The sequence below is a fragment of the Diabrotica undecimpunctata genome, chromosome 7 (genome assembly GCF_040954645.1).
Source record: "Diabrotica undecimpunctata isolate CICGRU chromosome 7, icDiaUnde3, whole genome shotgun sequence".
NCBI lineage: Eukaryota > Metazoa > Arthropoda > Insecta > Coleoptera > Chrysomelidae > Diabrotica > Diabrotica undecimpunctata.
The window spans coordinates 102,060,511-102,078,290 of NC_092809.1; the positions used below are offsets into that span (position 1 = coordinate 102,060,511).

Below are 17,780 nucleotides of genomic sequence, written 5' to 3' on the forward strand. Positions count from 1 at the left end.
TGGAAAGGTAAGCTTTTTTTTTCTAAAAAATACAAAAAGGAGTCAGAATCTTTAAAAAAATAATAATTCTCTTGGTTTAGGGAGAAACATTACATATTTATTATTATCTCACCATAAACAATTACAAATATAAATAATAATAAAAACAATTTACAATGTTGCTATCGGTTTACAACTCTAGACGTTGGGGACCCTAAGAATTTAAATTATTATTGGTACTATAGTATATATAGTACTTATATATTATATTATATTATTATAGTATATTATATATACTATATTGATACTATAACGAAAAATACATTTTTCGACCATAAGCTCCAGTATAAATATACATTTGAAATCTTCAGGGAGCACAAATCTATGATTGATTTTATAGTCACTCATAGAAAAATCTACCCAAAGCAGATTCTAGATATCCGAACTTTAAACTCAGCCGACGCAGGGAGTGAACACAAACTAGTACTAGCAAAATTAAGAATGAAAATAACACCAAAACATTTCGGTAGTATCACTGTGGAACGACTCTACAAGAGAAATGTACTAAAGGAGGCTAGCACAGAAGACACAGTTGAAACAAATAGACATCGAAGATATAAACGCGAGCTGGGAGAAAATTAAAAACAACATTGAAGAAGCATCAACACAAGCTCTAGAAAAATGCAAAGTCATACTGAACAACAGAAACAACAACAATACACCATAGTTCAGAAAAGAAATAAAAGAGAAACGAGAGGCCTACACGAAGTACAAAACATCAAATAATTATCGTGTACGGTACACAAAAACAAATATGGAGATTCATAAGAAACCAACGGAAAGAAATGGAAGAATTGAAGGAATACAATAACATACCAGCAAATGAATGGGAAAGACATCTGGCGGAACTGTTTAAAGGAAAGGAGAATAATCAACACAATAACGTACCTGAATTAAGACACGAAATAGAAATCAGTATTCAGGAAGTAGAAATAGCCATAAATTCACTCAAAAATAGAAACTCACCAGGACCAGATGGAATAACCAACGAGCTTCTAAAACACGGAGGAGAAAGTATAACCCTAGAGATGACAAAACTTATATAAAAACTAATATTGCACTGCAAGATACCAGACTCATGGAGAAACAGCATAATGATAACAATGTTCAAGAAAGGAGATAAAGATGACCCCAACAATTATAGAGTTATAAATCTACTGAACACCGCACTTAAGCTTACCACAAAAGTGCTAACCAACAAAATCAATAAACTAACAACTTTATCAGATAAACAACTAGGATTCAGATCCGGAAGATTCTGCGTAGAAGCCGTATTTGTGTAAGACAAATCACATAAAAGGCCATCGAGTACAATAAACCGGCATATCTATGTTTTATAGACCTGACAAAGGATTTCGATCGCATCCAAGTCGAAGACGTCTTACACCTACTATGTAAAAGAAACATACCAATCAATATTATATAAACCATCAAAAACATCTACTTCCATAATCGAATACAGGCAAAGATAAATGGAAAACTAACACAATGTATACCAGTACAAAGCGGAGTCAGACAGGGTGACTCGTTAAGCTCACTTCTCTTTAATATATTAATGGACGAAATAATACAAGCAGCAGTACGTAAATGTCATGGTTACAAAATGGGGAACAAAGAAATGCAAATATTATGTTATGCAGACGACGCCGCATTAATCGCCTAGACAGAAGACGAGCTCCAAAGATTAACACACATCTTCAATACAACAGCCAAGAAATACAATATGATCAGCAGAAAAAAACCAAATGTATGACAACATCTAAATACCCACTACGATGTAAAATCGAAATTGATGGGAAAATAATAAAGCAGGAAGCAAGTTTTAGATATCTGGGAATATATATATATATATATATATATATATATATATATATATATATATATATATATATATATATATATATATATATATATATATATATATATATATATATATATATATATATATATATATATTATAACTAGTTACGGATATGTTGAAGAAGAAAATACGACAACAAAGCTTAAAAGCAAGTAAAGCGGCGGGATCTCTTAATGACACAATCTGTAAGAACAAACACCTAAAGACCTAAAAACACCTAAGACAAGACACAAAAACAAGATCTAGAAAGCAGCAATTGGACCTGTATTAAGATACACGGCGGAGACAAGACCTGACACATCTAAAACAGACGACTACTAGAAACAACAGAGATGAAAGTACTTCGACGAATATTAGGGTCGAAGAGAAGCGAAAACATAAAAAGCTCTTCTGCAATATAGAAGACATTAGTAGAATGACAGAGGATAGGATAGAACGAATATCACGAGATAAGTCACCAAATAGACGAAGAAGTATTGGCAGACCAAGAAAAAGATGTTGCGATAATTTAAACAATATAAGAGGCTAATATTGAAGAAGAAACAGGCTCTAAAGCCTACATACAAGAAGGAAGAAGAAGAGTGTATAATGAAAGTTGCGATGTTACATTTTATTATTAATTTAATATTTAGTCTGACTTTGACGAGTCTGTCAGAAGTAAAAAACGTATGCTTTGTTAATACGTTATCAGGTGGCTTAAGGAGCAAAAGGTTAGTTTTTTTTTATGTAGCTTAATATATCTTTCAAAGAAAATTTATGGCTTACTATTCATATTTGACAGTAAATAAATGTTATTCATTTCCTTTGTGACTTTATGAAAGAGAACAACAGTTACAAAGAGAACAACAGTTCAACAATGAAGCATTTGCTGAAATAGTTCGTAAACATTTTCTTCAATTGATAAATCGTAAATAATTTTCTGATATAATGTTATTATTATTTAATGTTATTAATAAAATAAATGTTGATATAACAGTTGAATATATTTAAATTGTGTAAATTGAATTGTGTAAAAATTTGGAAAAATTTATTTTAATAATGATGTGTAGAAACAACTCAGCATACAATAATAATTTTTTATTTACTTATTAATCCACATTTTACATACTATAAGTCATGTTCACGTGTTAGTTGTCGGAGTTTCATATGTCTTAATAATTTGCCCAAATTGCTTTAAATCCTCTTTTCTTTCCATTTGTTCAATTTCTAATCTAGTTTGTAAGGCTTTTATTTTCTCTTCTGCTAATTCCAACTGATCTTTTAAGGTGGGATCCAAAGATCTTACGGAACTGATTGAACCATAACTCTGTCTATAAAAATTTATGATTAAAACATGATTTATTTACATTATAATTAATTTATATGGTAGTAGTTTTTATTGAACAAGCTCTGTTACTCTGCCGTAGCCGGTCCCAAGCCCGGTTGAAGGTTAGGTCGTCGGGATGGCTCACCGGCACTTGGAAAACAAAAATATCCAACAATCTCAATAAAAATCTTGGATACCGTACGGAAACGAACTCAGCAACGAAAACGGACAGTAAATATAGGATGTTGAATGTACAGGGTATAAACAATAAATACCAAGAAACTTTTACGGAACCAAAACAATAGAAAATAGACATGACGGTACTTACTGAAACAAAGAAAAAGGGTCAAGGTTACAAAATAATAGAACAATATGTTTATTACTACAGCAGGGTCAATAAAGACCAAAGAGCAAAAAAAATACAGTAAAGTCTTGTTTTATGCGGTGGATACGTTTCACAGAAAAGCGCATATAAAAAGTCGCATAAAAAAAGACATTACTTGCCTTGAAAAAGTAGGGATACGTTCCATAGCCTTCTAAAATGACATAAAACCAAGACAAAAACAAAAAAGTTTGCAGAAATTAAAACAAATAGGCTGCATTATAAATTACTTCGAATATCTGAAAGAAATTCTTACAAAAACTCAAAAAAACTTGTATTCACAGCATAATTTATTTTATTTTATTGAAAAGTAATAGGTACATATAGTTTTACATTTACATTTTTAATCATCATCGCTATTTGATAATGGTTTGCACCGTTTGCGAAGTGGCTCAAAATCATCTTTATCGTCAGAAGAAACTGTCTCTCTCTGCAATAGATATTTGCGGTAAAGGCGATGGGTTTTCACAAACTTCACTCTCGTTCTGAGTAGTTCTTCCTTTTCTGACAATGTAATTAGTAATTAAACTTTGCGATGGTGATGCTGGTAATTTTTTATGTAGCTCACGATATCTGACATGCAGTTCTGGAGCTCACGTTGTAATTTAAAGGCTCGTTCAGAATTGGAGTCATTAATAAGAAATTGATTTTCTAATTTACTGCAAAGTTGATGACCTTCTCGACTTAATTTGGGTTGGTTTTTCTTCGTCCATATTATCATCTTCTAGACTCACGACGCCATCTAAAGCTAGATCAAGGATATCGTGATCTATAATGGCTGAATAAAGCTTGTTGTATTGGGCGGAAGAAATACTATTTGAACATTTGAATGTTGTAAGTGTAGATGACCTGCTGCATTGTCAATAATTAATAAAACTTTAAAATCGAGAGATTCTTCCTTCATATAGGCTTCTACTTCTAGCAAGAAGCAATTATTGAACCATTCTGTAAAAATAGCTGTTGTCACTAAGGCTTTCTTGTTACCCATCCAATACACTGGCAGTTGTTTTAAATCTTTGACTTTTACAGTTACAAAGAACACAAAGAACAACAATAGTTACAAAGAACACAAAGAACAACAATAAAGCACGTGGTCTAAGAAATTTATTTATTTAGATCTCCTGATGCATTGCTACAAAGTAATAATGTTATTCGATCTTTACTTGCTTTATGTCCACTTGAAATTTTTCATCCTTTGCGATGTAAGTACGGTTAGACATTTTTTTTCCAATACAGTCCCGTTTAAATAGCGTTAAATACTTGATCGGCACAATTGTCAACATATTCAATAATTTTCGCTAGCTCCTGTGAAAATATTTTTGCTGCTTCATCTGCTGTAGCACTCTCTCCTGTAATCTTGATATTATAAAGTGTATTTATTTTTATAAACCCAGTTAGTCATCCTTTGCTAGCTGAAAATTCTTTACCAGCTTCGGAAGTGGAAGTTGGTGGCTCTGACTGTTTCATTAACTCATAAAACTGAAGAGCTTTTTCCTGAATTAGATAACCACTTACAGGAATTCTTCTCTGAATTGATATTGATAATAATCCAAATTGTGATGGCTCTTTTTGTTCTAATAATACATCCCTAATACATCTAATAATACATTTCAACTTCATTCTTCTTAATTGCTCTTATTAAAATGTTTTCCAATTGTCGTAGATCCTTCTTCTTTTCCCAAGCGATCTAAAATTGCAGTTATCCTTTCCAACGAAATTGATGGTCTTTGATGTTTTTTTTTTCATTGGGCCAAATAAAGAAACTTCTTATAATGAAAAATAAAACTTTACGACACTCACTTGAAACGTTTCAATCCGAAAACCGTGCTGCTTATTATACTGCAACTTGGAATCAGCAAAATTTTAAACAACCTATTATAAAACGAAGCACCGCTAAGAGAAAAATTATTTTAAAACAATAACAGGTTCTTTCAATGCCAAACTCGCATTGATATAATAGGGACATCATGTAACAAGGGAATCCCCGAATTGCAAATGCTCACTTTACTGACATCTGGATGTGAATAGTTAATATTTAATTATAATAGTTAATAATAGAAATTTTTGGACGAAATCGCACAACTTTACCGCATAAAAATAATCCGCATAAAAAGAGACCTAAGAGTACAACAAATATGTCAAGGATTGGAAAGCCATAAATGAAAAAAATCATCACTGTAGACGAGAAAATAAAAAGAATATTTATATTCATTATAGGAGTATAATTATGATATATTAACAGCTAATTATGAGGAGAAATTTTAGTTTATTTAGATAAGTATATTTAAAAATTACTACCATAAAATTATTTTGATGTTGGATTAAGCCATAACAGAAGTCTTAAATTACTTACTTTGCTATCAAAAGGCTGAACAAACGCATTTAACTTTCTATAATAGATACCTACGTTTACATCCTTAATACATAAATATATATTGAAGTTACCTTGTAGAATTTTCCAATCCCATTCTAGCTAGTGCTGATTCGCTTTTGACTACCTTTTGTTTTTCTATTTTTAACATAGCCTGAGTTTTAATATGGGCTTCTCTTTCACATTTGAGTTTTTCATTTCCAGTCTCAATTAGCTCCAAAAGACTGTTGTACCTATCCATTGGTTCTGACACTTGAATCAATTCCTCCTTTAATATAATTAATATATAAACAAGAAGTCCAAAATAGAGAATTGAGAATTGTGTAAAATGTGTTGAAAGTTGTAATGGGGCAATGTGCAAAGATATTTGACTGTTTTCGCCTCTGTGAATAACTGTGTGGCCAATGAGAATAATAGAAGTTGGAGAACCAGAATCAGAAGCGGTTTAACACTAAAACAACATCTATCAGAAACCTTTATTATCTTCCATTAATCTTAATTTTACTTTTACTTCAGTTTTGTTAGGAGGAAGGCCAACAATCATGCGGAGGAGTTAATGGTGTGTATAATATCAGTAAGAAATGCTAATGAGTTACTTGAATCCATAGACGTCATATCATCTCTTATAGTACAGTCGTCAGAGAGTTGACCCCTAAAACTTATAAGAATAACCTGAATTTTGCCGAGAATATTATTTTGGGACCCCAAAAAAGATGCAAAAAAGTTTACCACTTTTACACACTGGCTTCCCCCTAACCCCCCCCCCTGTGGGGGGTTAAAACGCAAAAAACCGATTTACCAAGAATCTGTACGACGCAGAAAAAAATGTTTTAAATAAAAAATGTAGCTGAGATAATTTTAAACAAAACTGTTTATTAGCACTTTTTGTATAGAATGAACCGTTCTCTCAGAAACAACGCTTGAAGCAACCGTCGATTTTGAATCTGAAATAAAATCGCGAAATCAATGTTCAATAAAATTTGCATCAGCTCGACAGTAAAAATTCGATATCTTTTGATCCAAGTATCCTACTAACAAAAATCAAAATGTGTTTTAAAAGTAAAGAGTACAGCTTTCGTATGCAGTTTTTGTATTTTGCAGCGAATAAACTCAGTTTTTATAAAGGTGTTAAATAAATAAACGTGGTGCGATTTTTACCATTTTTTACGATACCCGTGAGATCAATAGAATTGGTCACTTACATTGGCCAGTCGTAGTAAAATTTCCATTTTTAGAGATCAAGTTTAAAACCTATGACATGACATTTCTGGCAGCAATATGAGACATTTCAAATATGAATAAAAAACGCAGAATTTAATGTTTTAAATTACAAACGATCGCACGTCATGGGAAATGCCTCCAAGAAGACGATTTTGGGTGTAGATTATAGCAAAAGTTTTAAACGTTCTAGTGTATTTGAAAAAAAAAGTTTTAAACGTTTTAGATCGTTTTTTAAGCATATTTCAAATGCCTCACATTTGTTGCCAAAACTCAAAACTAAAATTCCATGCTATAGGTTTTGAAAGTTAGGCTTTAGTAATCGAAACTTCATAGTGGCCAGTCAATGAAGGAATAGATTGTATTGATCTCATGAGAATCATAAAAATTGGAAGAATCGCGCCACGTTTATTTATTTAACACCTTTATAAAATCTGAGTTTATTTGCGGCAAAACACAAAAATTGCATACTAAACTCTTTACCTTAAAAACGCATCTTAATTTTTGTCGATAGGAAACTTGAATCAAGAAATATCTAATTTTTACCGTTGAGCTCATACAAATTTTATTGAACAATGATTTCGCGCGCATAACTGACATTCAAAATCGACTGTCATTTTTATTAAATCTAATTTATTATCTTTATTTATTATAAAATGTTCTACATTTATAACACTTACAAGTTTATTAAAGTCTTTATTATGATATTCACTAATTTATTTCACAATATTTATTTCCGGCTTACGATTTAAACTCGATATTCAAACCTAGAACTAGAACTAACTGTTTTCAACAAAATTCCGTCTTTAAATATAAAATACCGGTAATCGAGAATTCCTTCGAATTCGGACGGCGACCCACATCGAAAAGGATGGAAGGCAGAGAGGTTTTTCGAACTTACCAGAATAGAATAGAATTAGAAATAATATGTTTACAGTTTTATGAGTCATAATATTTATCGTAACATTGCCCCCCTCTTAAAAGATTGTTCCTCCTGGAACCTTGTCGGGACTGGAACTGGAACGGTATGCTGGTATCGGCAACTGGACCATCGTTTACAACTGCCAGTTGTATAAAAATGACAAGGGACCACCCTCCACCATACTTCGGATAACCCTCCAATCTAATTGGCGGCACTCTAACTTTGAGATGTCTAACTTTTGTACGTCGGACTCTAGTACGTGCTCTTTCAATTGAAGTAAGGCTTCCCATACATCTCGGTAAGTAGGTTGGTCACGGGCAGTGTCTTTTGTTACCAGGTAGAAAAGGTAACGTGATGCATCTTGGAGTTTCAAGACTTTCTCGGGAGCTGGCACTTGGCATTGAAGTTCTGCAACTCGACCGAACTTCCTTCGAAAGCCGGATGCTAACCCTGGTGCGTCTTTCATACTGGCCGGGATGGTAAGGGCCAGCGAGTAGTCATCGGGAAGCGCGTGTAGATCTTGCTTTTCTTCAGTGGTAACACCATGTCTTGCTGCACCGGTACCTCCATAGGCCCCCATGAATTCCTCAAACGTGAGGTCAGACACATCTTGGACTTGGTTTACTTCCACTTCTTCATCTACGTCGTGGTCACCTTCGAAAGATGCCAGATCACACTTGTGATCACCCTAGATCACAAGGTAGTCGCATCTCGCGTCCGAATAGGACTCTGGCTGGTGTCTGGTCTGTTGATTCGTTAACAGCAAATCTGTAGGCCATTGTGAAGAATGGAAGATATTGGTCCCAGTCTCGCTGATGATCGGACACCATCTTTGTCAAATACTTGCCAACTGTCCTATTCATCCGTTCTACCATACCATCCGATTGCGGATGATACGCTGTAGTTCTTGTTTTCTTCATAACTAGTCTATCACATATTCCTTGGAATAGATCGCTTTCGAAGTTCCTTCCTTGGTCACTATGGATCTCCAAAGGCACTCCAAATCGGCTGATATATTCTTAGATCAACTTATCTGCAACGGTGGCAGCCTTCTGGTCTGGAAGTGCGTAAATCTCGACCCACTTAGTGAAGTAATCCATTACTACCAACATGTACTTGCCTCCATTTTCACTTTCTGGAAATGGCCCAGCGATGTCCAAAGCTATTCTTTCAAACGGGCTTCCAACATTAAATTGTCTCATATGAGCTCTCCTTTTTCGGTGAGGCCCGTTACTCGTAGCACAAATAGTATATTTCTTACACCAGTCCTTTACGTCGTCGGAACTGTTCATCCAATAAAACCGTTCCCGAATTCGCTGAATGGTTTTCTTTACACCGAAATGCCCTCCTGATGGACTGTCGTGTAACTGACGAAGTACTTTTCTGCTCTTTGGAATCACCAACTGTCTTTTCTTCTCTGACCCATCATCATTTTCCAGTACTCGTTTGAGCAAGCTATCTTCCATGATAAATGAGTCCCACTCGGCCCAATATGTCGTAACTACTAAGCATAGGTTTGATATTTCTTGCCAAGGTGGTCGACGGTTTTCCTCTTTCCATTTTCGAATTATTTGTATAACTGGATCTCTCTCTTGTTCTTCCCTTATCTTAGTAGGCGTCCAGTCGTCATTGACCATCGTTGTTCTTAGCACTGCTGCTTCTTGGATTCCGTTTTATTGCAGTCGGAACACTCTGCTGGGCATGGCCTTGGAAAGCCTGGAAAGAGAATCAGCGTTTCTGTGGCTAACTCCGGCCCGGTGCTCAATCTTGAAATCGTATTCTTGGAGTCGTTCGTTCCATCTGGCTATCTGATCCTCTGGATTCTTAAACTGCATCAACCACTTAAGGGCGGCATGGTCGGTTCGGATTAAAAACTTCCTTCCATAGAGGTATTGATAGAAGTGCTCTACTGATTTCACTACTGCTAGAAGTTCTCTTCTCGTGACGCAATAATTCCGATCAGGTTTTGAAATAACTTTACTAAAATATCCAAGGACTCGTTCCTGTCCTCCTTGAATCTGAGACAGCACTCCTCCAATTCCCACATTACTTGCATCTGTATCTAAGATGAACTCTCGTTCTGGCAGTGGATACCCTAAAATTGGTGCTGTGATTAAATGCTTTTTTAAGGTCTCAAAAGCATTTTGGCAGTCTGTATCCTTGCGGTAGTCTCTTGCTTCCTCTGTAAGTCACGTTAATGGCTTAGCGATATCTGCAAACTTCTTAATAAACCTCCGGTGGGAAGTATATAGTCCAAGAAAACTTCTCACTTGATCTTTGTCCGTTGGTACTGGCCATTCCTTAATGGAATCGATTTTTCGCTTATCCACGGCCACTCCTTCTTTACTGACTATATGACCCAGATAATTAACTTTACCTTGAAATAGCTGGCACTTCTTGGGGTTTAACATCAATTGGGCAGCTTTGTCGATTAAAAACATTTTCTAAATTCTTCAGATGATCTTCAAATGTCTCCCCCAAGACGATTATGTCATTTAGATAAACCAGACATGTTTTCCAAGATAACCATCTCAACACATTTTCCATAAGCCTCTCAAATGTCTCAGGAGCATTGCAGAGTCCAAATGGCATAACGTTGAATTACCACAATCCAGATCCTGTGGTGAAGGCTGTCTTCTCTTCTATCTACTTGGTCCATTTCTACCTGCCAATATCCAGACTTCAAATCCAAAGTAGAAAACAATTTACTTCCAGCCAATGTGTCCAATGTGTCATCGATCTGAGGCAGAGGATAACTATCTTTCTTGGTAACGTTGTTCAGCAAACGGTAATCCACACAGAACCTCGTCGTTCCGTCTTTCTTCTTAACCAGGACCACCGGAGAGACCCATGGGCTCGTAGAAGGTTCTATCACCCATCACCCGTACATTTATAACACTTACAAGTTTATTAAAGTCTTTATTACGATATTCACTAATTTATTTTACTATATTTATTTAGAACTAGAACTAACTGTTTTCAACAAAATTCCCTCTTTAAATATAAAATACCGTTAAACGAGAATTCCTTCGAATTCGGACGGCGACCCACATCGAAAAGGATGGAAGGCAAACAGATTTTTCAGCTGAGCGGCGTACTTACCAGGGGCGTAGGAAATTTCGACACTAAGCAGGTAGCGACTAAAATTTAATGGCAATTTTCGACACCAGCCCCAATTCCCGTTTTTATCTTACAGGTATATTCGACACCAAATAAATATAGCTGCGACATAAATAAAATACCATAATTAATTAATTTATTTATTTTAATAAAAGTAATGTGCAATTTATTTCTTTATAACTGTAATAATATCTAAATATAACACAACTAGTACCTAATTTTTGTACATTTTACCGTTAATATACTTGTATACAATGATTTATTTGCTATTATAGGAATGATAAGATACAGCTTTTATAAAATCTAACCTACGTATTTGTTGGGATCGTAGTTTATCCATCATTTTCTCCAAAAATGCCAATTTAGCCTTAACAGTAGTATCTTTGATTTTTGCTGGTATATGTAAACTATTTATTTTGACATAAGTGTCTACTTGAAATTCTTTTAACTTTTCAATAAAAATAAAAATAGAAGGAGGTGTTGAATAAAAAGAAGAATTAAATCTCGAATGAAAGGATTCACAGGCATTTGTGGTCCTCGCAATAGACGGGTTCTGATTAGACCATATGTGTGGTGGAAATAGAGCGCTATCGAAGTGTTGCGTTTATAGGTTGATATATATGATATTAAATCATAAAGAAAGCATTCTTCAACTTCTGCTGGATTTAAATAAGTTAAACCAAACGTATGCCTTAACCATTTTCCAATTTCTGAATTTGTATCCTTATATTCTTGTACCAAACCCAAAGATTGAATTTTTTTAAACCAGTTTTGGTGTAAGTGAAAACGGCATCCACTAATTTTTGCATTGGGCCACATATACAATAAAGCACAGTGAATTGCTTTTTCAAAGTCCACAAATATTTCAGTTGCCTCTAATGATAATTGAAATGTTTCAAAAATCTTAGACCTTAATAAAGAAAATAAATTTTTGTATGTCATTGACAATTTGTCCTTTAACAAACAATATGCTAAAGGAACATAATGTCCATTTTCCAAGACATGTATAGTAAATAATTGTAGAAAATATTTGGTACTGTATGAAAATGTACCATCCATATACAAAGTTTTTAATTTACACAACAAACGAATATTTGTCTTGCATGAAAATACAGCAACAGCAGTTCTTGTAATTTTGGCAGGCTTTTCCGATATGTCCTCTTGGGCTTTTCTTTTACATGCATTGGTTACCATCTTTACTTCAAGCTTTTTTGGATCGGCTTCATGATTATGTACCAAATCACTTCTTGTGATGGTGATGTCCTCACAGCCTATTGTAAACACTTTTGCGGAACACTTAGTGTTTCTTTGGATGCAGCGCCAAGATATCTCGCCGCTTTTTAACACTTTCTGTTTCGAGAACGAATGATGCTCCACCACTAATAAATCTCGACCACTGGAACTTTTTATCAAACTCATTTTTTAAATATCCGTATACGTGCACAAGTCAACGTCAAACAAGAAATAAATTACAACTGAAATAATTTAGTCACAAGTACACAAGTGCCACGCCCCCCGCCATGACAATAAATATTGGGAAAACCCGCTTGTCCTGCTTGGGTGCAAATGTCCATCGCCGCTAATTACCTACCTACCTGCTTTACGCCGCGGTGTCGAAATTTCCTATAATAAAATTTGACCCTTCGATTATATGTTTACAGTTTTATGAGTCATAATATTTATCGTAACACTACACAAAAAGTGCTAATAAACATTTTTGTGTAAAATTATCTCAGCTACATTTTTTACGTAAAACATTTTTTTACGGTGTACAGATTCTTGGTAAATCGATTTTTTTGCGTTTTTACCTCCCTACGAGGGGGATTTTAGGGGGAAGCCCAGAGGTAAAAGTGATAAACTTTTTTCATCTTTTTTGGAGTCTCAAAATTAATATTCTCAGCAAAATTCAGCTTGTTCGTATGATTTTTAGAGGTTCAGTGGCATTTTCCTCTCTGATGGCTGCAGTAAATGCATGGGCCAATGCGTTTTAAATGCATTAATTTTTTTCGGATCCTAAAAACTAATAAGTATTTTTGAAAAATTTAAACGCATAATGAAAGATTACATTATTGTCGAGGGCAGAAAGTCCCTGAAAACTTCTATAATGTTTATTTTAGTAAGTTACAGGGGTGAAAAAGAAGAGAAAATTAATTGTGATTTTTAATTTCAAATATCTCACTCGAAAGATTTTTTTTTATTTTAAGGGACTTTTGGCACTCGGTAATAATGCAATCTTTCATTCTGCGTTTAAATTTTTTAAAAATATTTATTAGTTTTCTTAGGATTCGAAAAAAATGAATGCATTTAAAAAGCATTAGCACAATTAACAAAAAAATCCAAATGCAAAAGCATGTGAAGATTACAGAATAATTAGCCTGATAAGTAATTTAGTTAAGACCTCATTAAAAATGATACATAGCAGAATATATAAAAAATGTGAAGAACAAAGTGTCATGGCTCTTTTCACTGTGAACGTTTTAATTCAGAGATGCAGATGTCAACTGCGACGTACATATTTGTTTTGTCGATTACAGGAAGGCGTTTGGTAGAATAAAACATGATTTAGTTCTAAAAATGTCCTAAACTATCTTTGTAAACTTACACTTTTATCCAAATTATTAAATGTCGCTTTTTTTTCAAGCTCTGCTCCTTTTTCTTTTAATTCTTCCCGAAGACTTTTAATTACAGATTTGTATTCTTCAATTTCCAATACAAATTGCTTTTTTTCTGCTTGAAGTTTTGTGATCGATCGCTCTTTTTGTAAAATGAGATCATTTTTCATTTCCTTTGAAGAATTTAACTGTCCCTAAAACAAACAAAAAAGTTAAATATGTGTTTAATATTGTCAACGTTTAAATCGCCTAAAATATAATTGAAGGTTTGATGAAAAAAATCAACTAGATTACATTACTATCAATGAGCATTTTTGAAACTCTGTAAAAGTAGTCAAAACATATCCTGTGGCGATGTTCCTTTAGATCATATCCCCTTAGTCAGTGATTTGAAACTAAGACTCAAGAAATTTATAAAGCAACAACCTAATAGCAGGTGGTTCGATGTCGACTCTCTAAGTTATATAGCTTCATCAACCACTTGCATCTAGTTTGGAAAATTAATTTGAAGAAGACCAAGAGTTTCACAATATTGAAGATCACTGGCATCATTTTAAAACTGTAATAAACAAAACTACGTTCGACTTACCTAAAATCAAATATAAAAATAACAGTCGATAAACGATGATAAATTATTTGTTTATGATGATATACCTATTATTTATTCTGTGCTAGAACTTGAGGACAATAAGGAAGACGATTTTTAAAGTGTAGTGCGCGTATTGTCCGCTAGATATACACAATTAAGGTGGCAAAAAATGTAAATATTGTTTGAAATTTCAATTTTATATGGAATTTTGTGTCAGTGGTTTTAAGTAAGACAATCTCCTGGCCGCAAAATAATCATTTTTTACTTATACGAGTGGATTTTTAAATCATAATGATATCGCTATTAAACTCGCGGGATAGGTATCATTTTTTGTAATTGTTTTGACATAAAACAATCGATTTGCTTGCCTTTAAGTTGATAAAAAAAGTCGCAAAATTCAGTATTCTATGATACTATATCACTAAATCATAAAGAAAGCTAACGTACACGAGATATTTAAAAATTTTCTTACATACAGTCAAGTGTAATTTTCAAATTCTTGCCACTCTTATTTTTTCCGCCGAAAATAGCGCCCTCTATCCAGCTCCAACTCTGTCTTAATGGACCGTGGAAGTGATGACGTAGATTTTATTGACATCTGTCAGTTTCACTTTCCAAACAAACCTTGTTTAGTGTGGATAATTTGTATTTTTCGTTATTTTTTAATTTTTATTACAGAATCTTTCCGCTTTTTGCAATATCTAAGTATTCTAATAGTTAGTACAACAATTTTACAAGGTTGTGTAAATAATAAAGCATGTTGTTTTATAAAAATAGCAATAAAATGCATGTATTAATAAAGTAAGGTTAGAATGTCTTTAATTTAAATTTTTAAACTATATTTCATAGAAATAGAACACTGAATTATGATGGTATTATCGTAAAAACACTATACTTAAAAAAAAGCAGCAGAGGAAGCAAAATGTTAACTTTATAGAATTTAAAAAGTCTTGAGATTGGGCATTTCAACTTTTGTTTGGAAAGTAATTGACAGTTGTGACGTCACACTTCCACTGTCCATACAGAGAATGTACGATGTATGTAATCTTAACGATCATATGGACACCGATATGGAGTTCGACTTCCAGTAGCGCACCTAGAATTTGCCTCGGGGGGGGGGGGTTTGGTTGGTCACCGAAATTTTTTTTATGATGCTACTGTCATCAAGTGCCACCAATCACGCACTTCGATGTTCATCGCCCTTCCTTCTGGGACTTATAATTAAATTTAATTGGTTGAGAAATGAAAAGGTTTCATATAAAAGTTAATTTATCTTTAAATATGGGACATTTTCGGATCTCGAGTCAGTTGTGATAGTAGTGTCTAACTCATGGTTTTACCCGTGTAGGGTAGCTCCCTAGAGCACTTTGCTCGAAGGGCTCTGTTTCTTTCTAAGACTCTGAAGCTGAATTTTTTTCTTCTTAGAAAGAATGTGTTTTATTTCCACCACCTAATAAAACCATAATGGCATTGTCTCTTCAAGATAATGCCACAATAAGAGCGTACCGGCCAACTACGCAATATAACACCATATTGCGCAATAGTTGGACAAATTAATAAACATGGAAACTTGCACCAAGTTGCAATCAGTTTTTCATACGTTAATTAATTACACCGGAGACGACATGGCGCCCAACCTTCAACGAACTCTACCACGACTCCGAGATGTTAGAGTTCTCATGCTCCGCGATCGAAAATCGCAAACAGTTCCAACACGATGCCTGCATCAAAACCACTCAAGAAAACAGCGGGGAGAAGCATCGGATGTTAGTACACCAAACTAACAGGCCGATATCCACCTTCTGCAGCCCTGAAACCGTCGATGTGCCATATCTCCGACGAGCCAGCCTACTTGATGCTAAGTACCTGATGCAATAGATGTCTCCGCAGTAGCCAGTCACTGCCTGCCCTACCATTATGTGGTCCAGAGCACCACGGAGGCCCAGGCAAACTCGCCTACGACACACCGGCGACATGCAGATGAGAAACGTACAGCTAGAGAGGACGAAGCTGCCGTAGAACGAGAGCACGTCGTCGAGGATGGACCTGCAGATGCTGTCAACAACACCGACCACCGCCTGTGAGTGTTTTTGTGCAGTGTAAGTGCGCGCTACGCGAGTGTAGTGTGTGTTAGAGGACTTGTAAGTAATTTGACAATATAGACATATTCATTTTGATATATTTCATGTTATATTTGATATATTTTATGCATTTTTTTTCTTTTCTATATGTGATTTGTAAAAAAAATTGTTTTCTTAAGTTTTTTAATAAAATCATCTTTTTTTATCAGCCTCAGAGTCTCCAAAGCAGGGGGGATGTCATCAAGTGCCACCAATCACGCACTTCGATGTTCATCGCCCTTCCTTCTGGAACTTATAATTAAATTTAATTGGTTGAGAAATGAAAAGGTTTCATATAAAAGTTAATTTATCTTTAAATATGGGACATTTTCGGATCGCGAGTCAGTTGTGATAGTAGTGTCTAACTCATGGTTTTACCCGTGTAGGGTAGCTCCCTAGAGCACTTTGCTCGAAGGGCTCTGTTTCTTTCTAAGACTCTGAAGCTGAATTTTTTTCTTCTTAGAAAGAATGTGTTTTATTTCCACCACCTAATAAAACCATAATGGCATTGTCTCTTCAAGATAATGCCACAATAAGAGCGTACCGGCCAACTACGCAACATAACACCATATTGCGCAATAGTTGGACAACACTAGTAATTACACCGGAGATGACACTACCTCCATTTTGAGTCCCTAAAATGTGTGAGTAACAGTGACGGAATTGGGCCCTGGGGTGGGGGGGTTTAACCCCCAAAACCCCCCCTGGGTGCGCCACTCACACTGTCGACTTCTATATAGATATAGGTTATTTAATAGAACCAAATAGAAGTCTGTGGATGGTCCAAAGAGAACTTGAAATGAATGAATCTTGTATGTATAAAAATATAAAAGAAACGAACAGAACAGAAAACAAAAGAATAACAAAATTTTACATGCCAACGATCATAGTACGTAGTCCTCTAGAAAGGTAAGTCCCACAGAAAGATTTGGGAGAATTTTTAGCGCTAAATGCGGACGGGCCGAAACAAATTTTATTTAGCAGCAAATTTAAAACGTAGGTTCTGAATTTTAGGAGGCAAATTAAAAAAATATGCTCTGAATTTTAGACGGCAAAATTCAAAAAGTATATGCTTTCAATGGAAAATAAATATAGTTATGAAAAAAAAAATAAAAACTTATTTTATGTCAAAAAATATATTCTCTCTGTCCAAAAATATAGTATATATACACTTACGCATTTTTATATATAAATATATACAAAATAAAACACAGATATCCTGACACTTATTTGTATAATT

The 17,780-nt window shown here is 34.4% G+C and overlaps 1 protein-coding gene across 2 annotated transcripts in view; it reads right to left on the reverse strand.

Annotated features, from left to right (window-relative positions):
- Positions 1-2,970: 2,970 nt before the first annotated feature.
- The window catches only part of LOC140445657 (uncharacterized), a 104,799-nt gene continuing 89,989 nt past the window's right edge, over positions 2,971-17,780 (reverse strand). For both annotated transcript variants that reach the window (XM_072537895.1, XM_072537894.1), the window contains exons 5-7: positions 13,822-14,025; positions 6,034-6,227; positions 2,971-3,210 (exon numbers count right to left, since the gene is read on the reverse strand). In XM_072537895.1, the coding sequence (XP_072393996.1) occupies positions 3,021-3,210; positions 6,034-6,227; positions 13,822-14,025 (588 nt within the window). In that variant the 3' untranslated portion in view covers positions 2,971-3,020. The remainder of the gene's footprint in view (positions 3,211-6,033; positions 6,228-13,821; positions 14,026-17,780) is intronic.